General features: G+C 42.9%; 1 protein-coding gene across 8 annotated transcripts in view; it reads left to right on the top strand.

Annotated features, from left to right (window-relative positions):
* LOC137382665 (uncharacterized) overlaps positions 1-17,002 on the top strand; it is a 231,890-nt gene that overhangs the window by 98,966 nt on the left and 115,922 nt on the right. For all 8 annotated transcript variants that reach the window (XM_068054903.1, XM_068054900.1, XM_068054902.1 and 5 more), the window contains one exon: positions 6,825-6,915. In XM_068054903.1, coding sequence (XP_067911004.1) covers positions 6,825-6,915 — 91 coding nt within the window. The remainder of the gene's footprint in view (positions 1-6,824; positions 6,916-17,002) is intronic.

Below are 17,002 nucleotides of genomic sequence, written 5' to 3'. Positions count from 1 at the left end.
GGGGATATATTAGACTGTCAATTAAGATATCTTTTAATCTTTGTTTCATTTAAAGGCTGAGTATTTATGACTTGTTAATGTCCCGAAGAGCCAGTCTGTTATGACAAATTTAAAACTGCCTTATTGTTGCTTCCCAAATGACTGAGTAAATGTACTGTGTGCTACTGAGTCATTGCAGACCAGGAAGGTTGCAAGTTCAATCCCTGGTCTCTGCTGAATTAGCTGATATTGGCCAAGGTGAGAGTGGAGCATTACAAATAGCCATGGGCTAAGGGAGGAGAGGGAAAAAATCAGTTAAGCGTTCCTGCTGAATTTGTCAAAACAATATCTTCAGGAGGTGAGCGTAGAAAAAGAGAGAAAATTATGGAGAAGGGAAAGTTTCATCTGATTTTAGGCAAGCTTCCAAGTCTCTTCCCCTGTATGCTTTGGTGGATGGATATACTCAGAATAGCCAAGTGTCATTTTTGCTTCAAGGATTGAACTCAGTCAATATGTAAAACCTACTCAGATTAAAGCGAATGCAAGTTAGAATTTAAAGGTAATGCTCAATTTTTATAATGCAACTATTTGACTTGTGTTTCTTGCAGGTAAAAGTATATTTCTCTTTTTGTAACAACTTTGTTCTGTGCTGTTTCTTTTCTTCCTCCCCCATGCTTTCTATGCCTTGACCTCTAATTCCTGTGCTGTGACTCCCTTTTATATGTTGTTAACTATCTGCAAGCATTTTAAATATGTCCCTTTTACTGGTGAGCTTTCATATTTGTGATCTAGAACATTGTCCGAGTTCAGGGCACAGCGTGGCCAGTATTGACGGTTTTCAGAGGACCAGGAGACTGTCGGGATTCAGTCTGATAGATGTTGATCTCCTGAGTCCTACTCTTGCTCTGGCATTAATTTTTAATTTTTAGAAGCAATTGAAGCAGCAAATAAACTTCCAAGTCCTAAAGTTAAGCTGGACTGTTTGCCTGCTTTACAAGTCATGCTCCTGTTTTGCAACAGCACTCTACTGTACAAACATCTTGGAGAATGGACCTTGAAAGGGTCAAGGTGATTGGGTGTAGCGACTGGGAGAATGGTGTTGAGCAGTACCACTCCAAAAGTAACCGGGAACGAGGAAGGGTGTGCAGCTGGACTAATAGCCAGACAGTAGATTCCAGACAAAATTGGCAAAATATCTGGAATGAAGGATGAACAGATGTGGAATAGGGAACTATTTTGACAGCTGAAAACTGGTTGAAGTTGTTTTTACAATTATCTTGTCTGAACTACCACATGGTGAGTTAGCATGAATCATTTTAGAGCTTGTGATCTATGGTGTTGAGTTGGAGTGGAGCAATTGGCAAGGTAAGAGGCTGATTGCACTATTATAATCTTGCACCATTACAGACATACATTATCACTCTTTTTGTCTTTTGTAATCTCCATTGTAAATTTTGAGCTCTTTTGCACCTTTTTTATTGACTAAGTATTCATAAGTAACAAAAGAGGATTGCAGTAGGGATTGGGCCACTAAGATAAACTTGTGATAATGAAATGGCATGGATACTGAATAGATAGCTTGCCACAGTTTTCACTGAAGAGGCTAACAAAGTGGAAATGACAATAGTAGATGTCAAGTGGGATATTACAACAGTTAAAATAGAAAAAAGGAGATACCAAACAAGCTAGCCAAACTTGAGGACAAAATAGGGATGAAGTCCTGCAGGCAGAGTTTAGGGAGTTAGGGAAGAAACTAGCAAGCAGGACCTCAAAGGTAATAATCTCCGTATTACTCCCAGTACCATGTGCTGGTGAGTATGGAACTAGGGGGATAGAGTTGAGGAATGTGTGACTGGAGAGATACTGCTGGAAGAAGGGCTTTAGATTCCTGGGACATTGGGACTGGTTCTGGGGGAGATGGAACCTGTACAGGCCAGATGGTTACCCCTGAACAGAGCTGGGGCCAGTGTCCTTGTGGGCGTTTGTTAGTGCTATTGGTGAGGGTTTAAACTAACTTGGAAGAGGTGTGGGAACCAGGAGGTAATAGAGCGGAAAATCAAGGTGCACAGAGAATTGGGAAAGGCAGATGGCACTAGAATAGGAAATAGTAAGGTATTGGGTGGTTTCAGAGTAAGAGGGACTGTAATAAGGTCTAAATTAGGTTTACTATCCATGTATGTGAATGCACAAGAGTACGACAAATAAGGTTGGTAAGCTGCAGGTGATGTCTGGCGATAATGGAGACCTGGCTCAAAAAAGGGCAGAACTGGGTACTAAATATTCCTACATACAAGGTGTTTAGGGAAGGAAAGAAAGTAGATGGGGTAGCAGTATTGGTGAAGGAGAACATTACAGTGCTGGAGAGAGGATATCCTAGAGGGGTCGAGGACAGAATCTATTTGGTTAAAGCTGACAAACAATAGAGGTACCATTACATTGCTGGGTGTATTCTATAGACCACCAACTAGTGGGAAAGATACAGAGCAACAAACTTGCAAGAAAATTAGAGAGGTGCAAAAATTATAGCGTAGTTATAATGGGGGCTTTAATTATCCTATTAAAGACTGGAATAGGAATAGTGCAAAGGACAGAGAGGGCCAGAGTTTCTAGAGTGCGTTCAGGAGAATTTTCTACATCAGTATGTTTCCAGTCCAATGAGAAAGGAGGCATTGCTGGATCTGGTTCTGGGGAATGAGGTGGGTCTAGTGAATCAAGTGTCAATAGGGGAACATTTAGGTGACAGTGATCATAGTGGAGCAATCCAGGGTAAAAACAATTAATTGGGAGAGGGAATCAAAGATTGGCAGGCAAAACTGCAACGGAACAATGGGCTGCCTTTAAAAAGGAGTTAGTTCAGGTACAGTCAAGCTATATTTCCAAGAGGGGGAAAGGTAGGGCAAACAAATCCAGAGCTTCCTGGATGACGAAAGAGATAGAGAGTAAGAGAAAGTAGAAAAAGGGTGCATATGACAGATGTCAGGTGGATAGTACAAGTGAGAACCAGGCTGTATATAGAAGGTTCAGAGAGGAAGTGAGGAAACAAATAAGGGAAACAAAGAGAGAGTTTGAGAGGAGACTGACAGCTAACATAAAAGGGAATCCAAAAGTCCTCTATAGGCATATAAATAGTAAAACGGTGGTGAAAGAAGGAGTGGGGCTGATCACGGACCTAAAAGGGGATTTATGCATGGGGGCAGAGGGCATAGCTTAGGTACTAAATGAGTACTTTGCATCTGTCTTTACCAAGGCAGAAGATGCTGCTCAAGTCATGGTGGAAGAGGAGGTAGTTGAGACACTGGATGGGCTAGAAATTGATAAAGAGGAGATATTGGATGGGCTGGCTGTACGTAAAGCTGATAAATCACCAGGACCAGGTGTGATGCATCCAAGGATACTGAGGGAAGCAAGGGTGGAAATTACGGAGGCACTGGCCATAATCCTCCAAACCTCCTTTGATACAGGGCTGGTGCCGGAGGACTGGAGGATTGCAAATGTTACACCCTTGTTCAAGGAAGAGTGTAAGGATGAGCCCTGCAACTACAGGCCAGTTAGTTTCACCTCAGTGGTGGGAAAGTTTTTAGAAACGAAAATTTGGGACAAAATTAACAGTCATTTGGACAAATGTGCATTAATTCGGGAAGCCAGCACAGATTTGTTAAAGGCAAATCATGTTTAACTAACTTGCTTGAGTTTTTTGACGTGGTAACTGAGCGAGTTGATGAGGGTAATGCTGTCGCTGTGGTCTACATGGACTTCCAAAAGACATTTGATAAAGTGCCACATGACAGGCTTGTCAGAAAAGTTAGAGCCCATGGAATAAAAGGGACAGTAGCAGCATGGATACAAAGTTGGCTGAGTGACAGGAGATGGAGAGTAGTGGTGAACAGTTGTTTTTCAGACTGGAGGAAGTTTGTAGTGGAGTTCCTCAGGGGTCAGTGTTTAGGCTATTGCTTTTCTTGATCAATGTTAGCGACCCAGACTTGGGTGGACAGGGCACGATTTCAAAATTTTTGGGTGACACAAAACTTGGAAGTAATTTGAACTGCGAGGAAGATGGTGATAAAGTGCAAGAGGATATAGACAGGCTGGTGGAATGGGAGGGCAAGAATGAAATTTAATGCAGAGAAGTGTGAAGTGATTTTGGTAGGAAGAATGAGGAAAGACTATATAAAATAAAAGGTACAATTCTAAAGGAGGTGCAGGAACAGAGACACTTGGGGATATATGTGCACAAATCGCTGAAGGTTGCAGGGCAGGTTGAGAAAGTAGTTAATAAAGCATGCAGGATCCTGAGCTTTATAAATAGGGGCATACAGTACAAAAGCAATGAAATTATGATAGACATGCCAAGGCCAGAACATTTCAGCCTGGAGATGATGTGTTAGTGCTGTTACCAATACCGAGAGAAACGTTGAAAGCCTGGTTCAGTGGCCCATTCAGAGTAATAAAGGGAATTAGCAAGGTGAATTATATAATTGACACCCTAGATTGTAGGAAAAAGCAAAGGCTGTGCCACATCAACATGTTAAAACAGTATCTCGGCCGAAAAGGGGACAAACAAGCACAGGTGTGTCAGGCAGTCAGGAAAGAAGGGTAAAAGAGACAGTGAGAATGAGTTAAAGGGAGGCCGGGAGCATTCCCAAATTGAACCCCCTACCGTCCGGTTAGCTAACACTGAAATGTTAGGAAATTAGACACAGTACTCTCCTATTTAAACGCATAACAGAGAGGAGACCTAACAAGGCTGCTCACAGCGTTTAAAGGGATCTGCAGGGACAAACCAGGGTGCGCAACCCTCACCCTACACGATATAGATGTAGGAGAGACCCCTCCCATAAAACAAAATCCCTATTGCCTAGTCCCAGGAAACTGATCCAGGTTCGGGAGGAAATTCAGAATGAAGACCTGGAAATGAAAGATTTAAATTCTGAAGGGAGACACGGAAAAGCTCATAAGCCAAAGGAAAACCCTAAGCTCAAAAAGGTGGCAGATTTGGAGGGTGGTGAAGGTGGTAGTGACTGCAAGTGAAATATCCTAACTGAGGAGGAATTGTGGGCCAGGCTGAATGAGTTGGAACAACAGGAAGGGATACAGGATGAAATTGATAAGTGGTCTCGAGCTGCAAGGAAAAAAATCCAGCAGTGGGTTAAAGTACAAAATAACAATGAAGCACTTCAAGGCAGGCTTAAAACTTTGCCCGACAACGTGTCTTATGATGATTTGGTGCCATTTGGCCCACTTGCATTTATCCCAGGACAGCTAATCCACACAAATGAAGTCACCATTTTACTAGGTTTGCAAAGTGCTCTACAAAGCAAGCTTGATAGTCTGGCGGCGCTAAAAGCACTGGATGATTTTCCACAAAGTTATGAACAACTTTGAATCCAGGGTTGAATTCACTGATACAGAGAAACTGGAAAAGGAAGGTATTGTAGAAATACATGAGGAAATTCAGTATAACCTGGAGCACAAGCTGATTGAGCCCAGTCAGAGCAGTTGGAATTCCCCAGTTGTGCTCAATCCCGGATGAAAAAAAAACTAGAGTATGGCTATGACAGTGGGACCGATGAGTGTGTGTGGACAGTTTCTTTTTAATTTGTGATCTCATAAGGAAATGTTCCGGTCTTCATATTTCATTTTGCGTGGTGGGGAGGTTTCACGCCAATGTGCTTTGTTGAATGATTTTCTTTAATCCACTGACTGGAGATCTGAAATTATATTGTTTAAAAGACATTTTAGAAAAGAACAGCTAAAAGGATGACTGCTGGCAGCTTAGGATGGCCACCTAATTTGCAACACTGTATCCTACATTGCAAGATCTGTGAGGAGGGAGATGAAATGTCTGCTTATTTCCCAAGACCCAAGAACCAGGAAGTTTAAGGGAACTACTTGTTCTTTTAACATGAAGAAATACTGCTAATTGCTATGTTTGAATCAGAGTGACTATCATGTGACAAGCCCCTCCCCATATGTGTTTTTAAGCTAGTGTTTCTCTGTAGCTGAAAGGAGAACCTTCTGGACTCTAACACGTGCAGACATAGGTGGGGGGCCTCTGTCCATTACAGCTTACAAGCTTTAAACTCTGCCTGTTGACTGACCACCTTTGCATACTCTGGCTACAATCAGAAACCCTGTTGGAGGAAATCATCCACATCGCTGTCTTCAAGAGACCCACTGAACCAGTCATCTACCTCTTCAAACTAAAAGCCTCAGGTCCACTGAATTCAGCTAGAAGCCAGCTGAATTATCAAACCCCACAGACTGTATATCCCTCTTTTTTTCTATGGACTCTAACTCAGCTGAATTACCTTTCCCCACTCTGTAACCTATTTGTGTGCGTGAGTGAAAGTTGATGCGTAGTTTATTATTTTTATTTCAGTTTAGGTACAATAAAGTACAATAAACTCAAGAAAACCTGTCCAGTTGGTTCATGTTATGATCATAGCAAGTAAGTAATCAAACACCTACTTTAAGAAAGAATTAAACCGGTTGTGGTCAAACAAGGAGATGGAAAAGCGGGAAGCCCTTTGACTCGTCCTCACTTACTTGTAACAGAGTGAACATGCACACTAGTTTTTGTTATTAAATGAAAAGTGTAAATTTGCACAATTAAACTATTTTAATGCAATAGAAAAAAATCCATATGACCGGTAATGACACCGGTACCAGAAGATACTCAGTATTAGGTAATATTGCAGATTTTTAAATATTTGGAATTATTTTTGTCCACTAATGTTGCCTTGGAAGTTCAACCTGTAATAAAATATTTGCTTCTGGTGTACATTGTCTATCTGGATGTCCTATCTATCTATAGGACAATAACACTGACTACTTTCTTGTTTCAGGGTGCACTTGTGCTCGTACTGTGGTATGGTGCAAAACTCGTCTATGATGAAAGACATGGAAAATCTGGAATCTCTTTTGGGACTCTGGCATGTAAGTGATGGCAACTGTACTCCTTCTGCATGAATGCATGTAGATGATAGTTAACTAAGATAGTTGGACTGCAGTTGTGTATGGTCGGTTCCAGAATAATGCAAATTATCCATTCTGCCCTCCGTAATGAGGTGCAAAACACATAGTGGAATTTTGACGTTTTTGAGATTTTGCTTTGGCTGATTGTAAGATCTGAATGCAGGTTTTTTTTAATGAGCTTGTATTTGTATTGATACTGCCACCTAAGGAAGAAATAGCAGGAAACAAACTCATTAAACCTTGAAACCATTTTAATAGTCACAAAGCAGCATAGGATAAATGTGACAATTCTTGGTGATTATTACCTTCATGGATCCTTTGCACTCATCCACTGCTGAATTGCAATTGTTGTAAACTGTGGGCTAGACAGGTAGGAACATAGAACATTACAGCGCAGTACAGGCCCTTCAGCCCTCGATGTTGCGCCGACCTGTGAAACCATCTGACCTACACTATTCCATTTTCATCCATATGTCTATCCAATGACCACTTAAATGCCCTTAAAGTTGGCGAGTCTACTACTGTTGCAGGCAGGGCGTTCCACGCCCCTACTACGGCAGTAGTAGGGGCGGCACAGTGGCGCAGTGGTTAGCACCGCAGCCTCACAGCTCCAGCGACCCGGGTTCAATTCTGGGTACTGCCTGTGCGGAGTTTGCAAGTTCTCCCTGTGTCTGCGTGGGTTTCCTCCCACATGCCAAAGACTTGAGGTTGATAGGTTAATTGGCCATTAGCAATTGCCCCTAGTATAGGTAGGTGGTAGGGAAATATAGGGACATGTGGGGATGTGGTAGGAATATGGAATTAGTGTAGGATTAGTATAAATGGGTGGTTGATGGTCGGCACAGACTCGGTGGGCCGAAGGGCCTGTTTCAGTGCTGTATCTCTAAACTAAACTACTCTCTGTGTAAAGAAACTACCTCTGACATCTGTCCTATATCTATCACCCCTCAACTTAAAGCTATGTCCCCTCGTGTTTGCCATCACCATCCGAGGAAAAAGGCTCTCACTATCCACCCTATCCAACCCTCTGATTATCTTATATGTCTCTATTAAGTCACCTCTTCTCCTCCTTCTCTCTAACGAAAACAACCTCAAGCCCCTCAGCCTTTCCTCGTAAGACCTTCCCTCCATACCAGGCAACATCCTAGTAAATCTCCTCTGCACCTTTTCCAAAGCTTCCACATCCTTCCTATAATGCGGTAACCAGAACTGCACGCAATACTCCAGGTGCGGCCGCCACAGAGTTCTGTACAGCTGCAGCATGACCTCGTGGCTCCTAAACTCGATCCCCCTACTAATAAAAGCTAACACACCATATGCCTTCTTAACAGCTCTATTAACCTGGGTGGCAACTTTCAGGGATTTATGTACCTGGACACCAAGATCTCTCTGCTCATCTACACTACCAAGAATCTTCCCATTAGCCCAGTACTCTGCATTGCTGTTACTCCTTCCGAAGTGAATCACCTCACACTTTTCCGCATTAAACTCCATTTGCCATCTCTCAGCCCAGCTCTGCAGCCTATCTATGTCCCTCTGTAACCGACAACATCCTTCGGCACTATCCACAACTCCACCGACCTTCGTGTCATCCGCAAATTTACTAACCCACCCTTCTACACCCTCATCCAGGTCATTTATAATAATGACAAACAGCAGTGGCCCCAAAACAGATCCTTGCGGTACACCACTAGAAACTATACTCCAGGATGAACATTTACCATCAACCACCACCCTCTGTCTTCTTTCAGCTAGCCAATTTCTGATCCAAAGCACTAATTCACCTTCAATCCCATACTTCTGTATTTTCTGCAATAGCCTACCGTGGGGAACTTTATCAAACGCCTTACTGAAATCCATATAGACCACATCCACGGCTTTACCCTCATCCACCGGTTTGTTCACCTTGTCAAAAAACTCAATAAGGTTTGTGAGGCACGACCTACCCTTCACAAAACCGTGCTGACTATCTCTAATGAACTTATTCTTTTCAAGATGATTATAAATCCTATCTCTTATAACCTTTTCCAATATTTTACCCACAACCGAAGTAAGGCTCACAGGTCTATAATTACCAGGGCTGTCTCTACTCCCCTTCTTGAACAAGGGGACAACATTTGCTATCCTCCAGTCTTCCGGCACTATTCCTGTCGACAATGACGACATAAAAATCAAGGACAAAGGCTCTGCAATCTCCTCCCTGGCTTCCCAGAGAATCCTAGGATAAATCCTATCTGGCCCAGGGGACTTATCTATTTTCACACTTTCCAAAATTGCTAACACCTCCTCCTTGTGAACCTCAATCCCATCTAGCCTAGTAGTCTGTATCTCAGTATTCTCCTCGACAACATTTTCTTTCTCCACTGTAAATACTGACGAAAAATATTCATTTAACACTTCCCCTATCTCCTCCGATTCCACACACAACTTCCCACTACTATCCTTGATTGGCCCTAACCTATCTCTAGTCATTCTTTTATTCCTGATATACCTATAGAAAGCCTTAGGGTTTTCTTTGATCCTATCCGCCAATGACTTCTCGTGTCCTGTCCTTGCTCTTCTTATCTCTCCCTTTAGATCCTTCCTGGCTAGCTTGTAACTCTCAAGTGCCCTAACTGAGCCTTCACGTCTCATCCTAACATAAGCCGCCTTCTTCCTCTTGACAAGCTCTTCAACTTCTTTAGTAAACCACGGCTCCCTCGCTCGACAACTTCCTCCCTGCCTGACAGGTACACGCAGTAGCTGCTCCTTGAATAAGCTCCACATTTCGATTGTGCCCATCCCCTGCAGTTTCCTTCCCCATCCTACGCATCCTAAATCTTGCCTAATCGCATCATAATTTCCTTTCCCCCAGCTATAATTCTTGCCCTGCTGTATATGCCTGTCCCTGCCCATCGCTAAGGTAAACCTAACCGAATTGTGATCACTATCACCAAAGTGCTCACCAACTTCTAAATCTAACACCTGGCCGGGTTCATTACCCAGTACCAAATCCAATGTGGCATCACCCCTGGTTGGCCTGTCTACATACTGTGTCAGAAAACCCTCCTGCACACACTGGACAAAAACAGACCCATCTAAAGTACTCGAACTATAGTATTTCCAGTCAATATTTGGAAAGTTAAAGTCCCCCATAACCACTACCCTGTTACTCTCGCTCCTGTCAAGAATCATCTTTGCTATCCTTTCCTCTACATCTCTGGAACTATTTGGAGGTCTATAGAAAACTCCCAACAGGGTGACCTCTCCTCTCCTGTTTCTAACCTCGGCCCAGACTACCTCAGTAGACGAGTCCTCAAACGTCCTTTCTGCCGCTGTAATACTTTCCTTGATTAACAATGCCACACCCCACCCTCTTTTACCATCTTCTCTGTTCTTAGTGAAACATCTAAATCCCGGAACCCGCAACATCCATTCCTGTCCCTGCTCTACCCATGTCTCTGAAATGGCCACAACATCGAGATCCCAGGTACCAACCCATGCTGCAAGCTCACCCACCTTATTCCGGATGCTCCTGGCGTTGAAGTAGACACATTTTAAACCAAGCTCTTGCTTGCCAGTGCCCTCTTGTGTCCTTATAACCTTATCCCTGACCTCACTATTCTCAACATCCTGCACACTGGAACTACAATTTAGGTTCCCATCCCCCTGCTGAATTAGTTTAAACCCCCCCAGAAGAGCATTAGCAAATCTCCCCCCCAGGATATTGGTACCCCTCTGGTTCAGGTGAAGACCATCCTGTTTGTAGAGGTCCCACCTACCCCAGAAAGAGCACCAATTATCCAGGAAACCAAAACCCTCCCTCCTACACCATCCCTGCAGCCACGTGTTCAACTCCTCTCTCTCCCTATTCCTCACTTCGCTAGCACGTGGCACGGGCAACAACCCAGAGATAACAACTCTGTTTGTTCTCGCTCTAAGCTTCCACCCTAGCTCCCTGAATTTCTGCCTGAAATCCCCATCTGTCTTCCTACCTATGTCGTTGGTGCCTATGTGTACCACGACTTGGGGCTGCTCCCCCTCCCCCTTGAGGATCCCAAAAACACGATCCGAGACATCACATACCCTGGCACCTGGGAGGCAACACACCAACCGTGAGTCTCTCTCGTTCCCACAAAACCTCCTATCTGTTCCCCTAACTATGGAGTCCCCAATGACTAATGCTCTGCTCCTCTTACCCCTTCCCTTCTGAGCAACAGGGACAGACTCTGCGCCAGAGACCTGTATCCCATTGCCTACCCCTGGTAAGTCGTCTCCCCCAACAGTATCCAAAACGGTATACCTGTTGTTAAGGGAAACGGCCACAGGGGGTCCCTGCACTGCCTGCTGGTTCCCTCTCCTTCCCCTGACGGTAACCCATCTACCTTCTTCTTTTACCTGAGGTGTGACTGCCTCCCGATAACTCCTCTCAATAATCCCCTCCGCCTCCCGAATGATCCGAAGTTCCTCCAGCTCCAGTTCCCTAACGCGGTCCTCGAGGAGCTGGAGCTGGGTGCACTTCCCGCAGATGCAGTCAGCAGGGACACCCTTGGCAACCCTTACCTCCCACATTCTGCAGGAGGAACATTCAACTGCCTTAACCTCCATTCCCACTATTCTAAATTCCCAAGTTTTTAACCAATCACACGATAAAACAAGAAGAGAAATAGAAAAAGCCTTACCTTACCTACACACAACCGAGTCCTTTTTTTGGTAAGAGGAGGAGGGCGGGTGGGAGACACTACAAGAGTAGTGTCTCGGGTTCAGAAACAGCCCAAATATATAGATTTCTACTTACCCAGCAGTCCCTGCTCCACCGAAACCCCCGATGAAATTGACTTCCCAGCTGTTCACTCCTCGCTCGCAATGCCTGTGCTCCTGGAAAAGCTGCACAACGAAAAGGTAAGAGAATTTGCACAGCCCAAATATATAGGTTTCTACTTACCCAGCAGTCCCTGCTCCACCGAAACTCCCGATGAAATTGACTTCCCAGCTGTTCACTCCTCGCTCGCAATGCCTGTGCTCTTGGAAAAGCTGCACAACAAAAAGGTAAGAGAATTTACACAGCCCAAATATATAGGTTTCTACTTACCCAGCAGTCCCTGCTCCACCGAAACTCCCAATGAAATTGACTTCCCAGCTGTTCACTCCTCGCTCGCAATGCCTGTGCTCCTGGAAAAGCTGCACAACGAAAAGGTATAGTGGAATCTCCATTATCCTCATTCCCCATTATCCACCAAAATTTTCATGGGACAAAGCCATCCACTATGCTGCATCTCATTGAGCTATCTGCTAATATCAATCTCCAGTATGACATAAATCAACCTTGTGGCCCGAGAAGAATTACATTAATTTTCAATACCCTTTTCATTGTTGTACCCTGAGTGTTGCTGTACCGTAAGTCTAATTTGAGGACTTGATTGCGGCAAGTGAGAGCATATAATGGAGGCTCCACCACTGTATCATGGAATCATAGAATAGTTACAGCATAGAAGGAGGCCATTCAGCCCATTGTATCCATGCCAGCTGTCTGCAAGAGCAACTCACTTCGTCCCACTCCCTGCCTTTCTCCCGTAGCCCTGCAATTTTTTTTTCTCCTCAGATAATTACCTAATACCCTTTGAAGCCACGATTGAATATGCCTCCATCACACTCTTGGCAGTGCATTCCAGATCCTAAGCATTCGTTGTGTTTATATAAAAGAAATAGTTTTTCCTCATATCACCTTTGGTTGTTTTGCCATTTATCTTAAATCAGTGTCCTCTGGTTCTCGATCTTCCCCCAATGGGAATAGTTTCTCCTTTCTACTCTGTCCAGACCCTTCATGATTTTGAACACCTTTAACAAATCTCCTCTCCACCTTCTCTTCTCTAAGGAGAACAGTCCCAGCTTCTCCAGTCTATCCTCATAACTGAAGTCACTCATCCCTGGAACCATTCTTATAAATCTTTTCTACAACCTCTCTAATGCCTTCGCATCCTTCTGAAAGTGTGGTGCCTAGAATTGGACTCAATACTCCAACTGAGGGAATTGGCACAGCATTTCAGTTGTCGTGATGCAATTGAGAAATGTTGCACTTCAATACATTCCTACAGTTTCCAATGTAACTCATTTAATTAAGTTTAAAGAATAGCAGTTGATCCCCCTTGGCATTGCATGCAGGGAGTAAAGATAAAGTAAATTAAAAACAAAATACTGCAGGTGCTGGAAATCTGAAATAAAAACAAGAAATGCTGGAAATACTCAGGTCTGGCAGCATCTGTGGAGAGAGAAGCAGAGTTAACGTTTCAGGTCAGTTCTGATAAAGGGTCACTGACCTGAAACGTTAACTCTGCTTCTCTCTCCACAGATGCTGCCAGACCTGCTGAGTATTTCCAGCATTTCTTGTTTTTATATTAGTATAGATCAAGTGTAGTCTTCGGTGATGCAGGTTTAGAGGCCAATGAATAATTATACAACAGTCCTCATTTTGAAGTCATACATTCTGTCCTAATTTTTACAATTTGAATGTCCACATTTTTACTGGAAACTGCCTATGTATCTTGTCACACTGCAGTTATGGAAGGGGTGGGGGTTGGTTGTGGAAAGTCTATTTATGGCAGTAAATGCCTTCTTGTAAGCATCTTGATGTACACTAATGGCTGCCAAGATCTCATTGACATTGTGAATAAGTATTTTCAACTTGAAATATTTTGTATTGACATTTAGATTGTTTTGATAACGCAGTGATTTTCTCTTCAGTAGTTTTTTAAGTTTACTATTTTATTATGAAAAAGTGGAAAATGCTAAACTTATAACTGCTTGTTTTCAGGTGCAATTAGCAAATGTTCTGATTTGAAAGCTTTAACGCGAGAGAATGTTGTGCTTCAATAGACTGAAGTTGGTTAAGGTTTATATTTATGAAAGTCCATAATTTGGAAGCAAATGTGAGAATATGCTTTATATTAGACAAATTTTTAACTGCAATTGGTAGTAATATATCCATGAAGTAAGTATTTTTCAGTATTACTGTGCAAAGTTCTATGAAAGGTTAATTGAGAGGAAACCTAATGTGTAGCTGAGATGTCCATTTTATAAATACTGCATAAAAAGTAGAAATGGGAAGCAGTGAATAATTTACACATACTTTTTCTTGCATGATCTTTATTGTTTAATCTTTTGATCATTGATTTAAAAACTGGCAAATCAGAATTGTTTAAGAACTGCTGCAAAAGTGCAGTAATCATTTGAGGTGTGATTTTTACTGAATTAATATCTTTCTTCACAATCTTTTGCAAGTGTTGAAGACCTTTTGAAATCAGACACTGTTCTGAGCTATGACATTTACCATAGACTTTGTGTAAATAAATGCTTTAGAAGGATGAGTGATTTGAATCAAATTTAACCTCAAGTCAAACAGATCAATCTTATAGAAAAATGTGCTGTTTTGAAGATATGCTATTAAATTTCACCAGTATGCACTGACGATGTTTCAAAACTTGAAAATTCACAATGTTGACATCAGTGTATTTCAGTCTTTGTAAAAAAATAACTCCACAGGGTTTTTCTCTTAACCATACTCTTGACTGTAGGGGCATTCCAGCCCCTGTGCTAAATCTCATAGGACCTTCTTATAGTATGGCGCAACTTCAAAAACTGTGTAATCAGATTTTGTCCTATTAATTGACCTGTTCGCCATGGGGAAAGAAACACAAAAAGAGCCTTGTTGCAGCAACACTTGCCTGTGCTCTGATTCTCTACTAATTCAGCAAACTTTACGTAGCTGTATATTGATGTTACAACATGGAAACAAGACATTCGGCCCAGCCAGTCTGTGTTGGCATTTATCCTCCAATAGAGCAGTAGTCTTAATCCTATGTGCCCTCTCTGTTCCCAAACTCCTTTATTCCCCTTTCTTTCAACCACCTATTTAACCTATTCTGAAATGTTGACATGGTCTCTGCTATAATTACTAATGCTGATAGTACATACCACTGCCTCTGAAAGCTCTTTTTAATTAAAAAAAAAATCCTTCTCCTGCTCTCACCTAAACCTTTACAGTTAATCTTATGTCTATGTCTCCTTGATCTAGGCTGTTTAATCCAGGGAAACTATCTGTTTCTGTCTGACCTGAAATGTTAACTTTGTTTCTCTCTCAACTGATGCTGCCAGACTTGCTGAGTATTCCCAGCATTTTCTGGTTTTATTTCAGATTTCCAACATCTGCAGTATTTTGCTTTTGTCTCTATCTGCTCTGTTCCATTCCTTCAGAATTTCAAACACTTCTTTCAAATCGTCCCTTAATCTCTTGTGTAAACCAGTATGATTTTTTCCCAGCTGAAAACTGTTGAGTATCCCCCCCATACAGTGACTTGTTATTCTTGAACTCTGATCTGTAACTATCTCTTTTTCAGAGCATCCATACTACTGCTTGAATCATTGAGCTGAGTTGCTTAAAGTTTAAACAAATCATAAGAAACAAAAGATGGGTCTAGAGGTGGTGTAACAGCAGAATCATTACCAGCAGCTATCATTTGAAAAAATGGGAGCATTGCTTATGATAAGTCGTTGAATTCAATGTTGAGTCCATAAGGCTATAAAGTGCCTAATTGAAAGACGAGGTGCTGTTTCTCAAACTTTCATTGATCTTCATTGGCAGAATGTAGGAGGCCTCTGGTGATGATTCTCTTTTTATTTGCACTGCCTCTAGACCCATCTTTTGTTTCTTTACTTGTGTCATTACCATCTCCTTTTGCCTTGAACCATCATCCCTTTTGTATTTTATCACTCCTGCCTTCCACCCTATCACAGACCTTCCCTTTTGTTCTATTTTGCTCCCCCACCAACCCGAAACTCTTTCTCTCTCCACAGATGCTGCCTGGCCAGCAGAGTATCTCAGGCACTTCCTGTTTTTTATTTCAGATTTCCAGTTTCTACAGTAATTTGCTTTTGTATTAATATAGAATGAGATTGTTGACACAACAGTAGAGAAGAGGATTAGAAGGTTGGAATTTCAATTCCAAGGATCTAAACTGGCATCCCCAAGTAATTTCCAGGTTAGATGTATTAAAATAGAGTAGCATTTTCCCAAAGCTTTAGTTTACCTGCCCACCATAATATCAAAGGGAGCTCTATGCAAAGAGAAAATGGAAGAAAGAGTATTTGATTATTTTATGCCTTGGATGCCACCGTCAAGTAGAGTCAATGGGTTGAATTTTACCCTCGACGGACAGGAGCCGTCCACCGACTGAAAAATCGGTGGCGAACCTGCCTCCGCCTGTGCTGGAGACCAAACTGCATTTTGTGGTCCCCAGGCCTTTAATTGGTCTGAGGTGGGACTTCTACCTTATTGAGGCAGGAAGTCCCACCTAATGGAGCTGCTGGCCAATCATCGGGGCGGCAGCTCTTAGCACCAGCAGCGCCACTGGGAGCAGTGGCCACTGCTGGGACTGCAACCCAGCTTCAAGAACAAGAGGAAGGATGGCCCCGAGAAAAGGTAAGTTTTTCGGGCCTCGCTGGGTGTGATAGGTTGGCCCCGGCAAGGCAAGGGTGGTCGATTGGGGAAACGGAGGGGTGAATTGGGTGTTGGGGCTGGTTGGGGCATCGGGGGTGGCCCTCCATCTGGCATAGGGTGCCTGATCATGAGGATTTTGCTTTTGTCTGACTTGGCTGCCCGACCGGCCAAGCATAACATCCCCGTGGCGGTGAGCAGAGGCTGTTAACTGGCTACTTAATGGCCTTAAAATAAAAGCAAAATACTGCAGATGCTGGTACTCTGAACTAAAAGCAGAAAGTGCTGGAAATACTCAGCAGGTCAGGCAGCATCTGTGGGGAGAGAAGCAGAGTTGACGTTTCAGGTCTGTGACCTTTCATCAGAACTGGCAAAGGTTAGAAAAGAATTGGGTTTTAAGCAAGTGAAGGGGTTGGTGGGGGGGTGCGGGGGAAGAGAACAAAAGGGAAGGTGTGTGATAGGGCAGAGGGCAGGAGAGATTAAATAACAAAACTGTCCTGGGACAAAGGCAAAGAATGTGTTAATGCTTGTGGTGAAAGACAAAGCATTAATCCAGAGAGAGTGTTAATAGCGGAATAA

This window comes from Heterodontus francisci, chromosome 23 (genome assembly GCF_036365525.1).
Source record: "Heterodontus francisci isolate sHetFra1 chromosome 23, sHetFra1.hap1, whole genome shotgun sequence".
Classification (NCBI taxonomy): Eukaryota; Metazoa; Chordata; class Chondrichthyes; order Heterodontiformes; family Heterodontidae; genus Heterodontus; species Heterodontus francisci.
The sequence above is the reverse complement of the archived record's forward strand: the minus strand, read 5'-3'. Positions and strand labels throughout refer to the sequence as shown.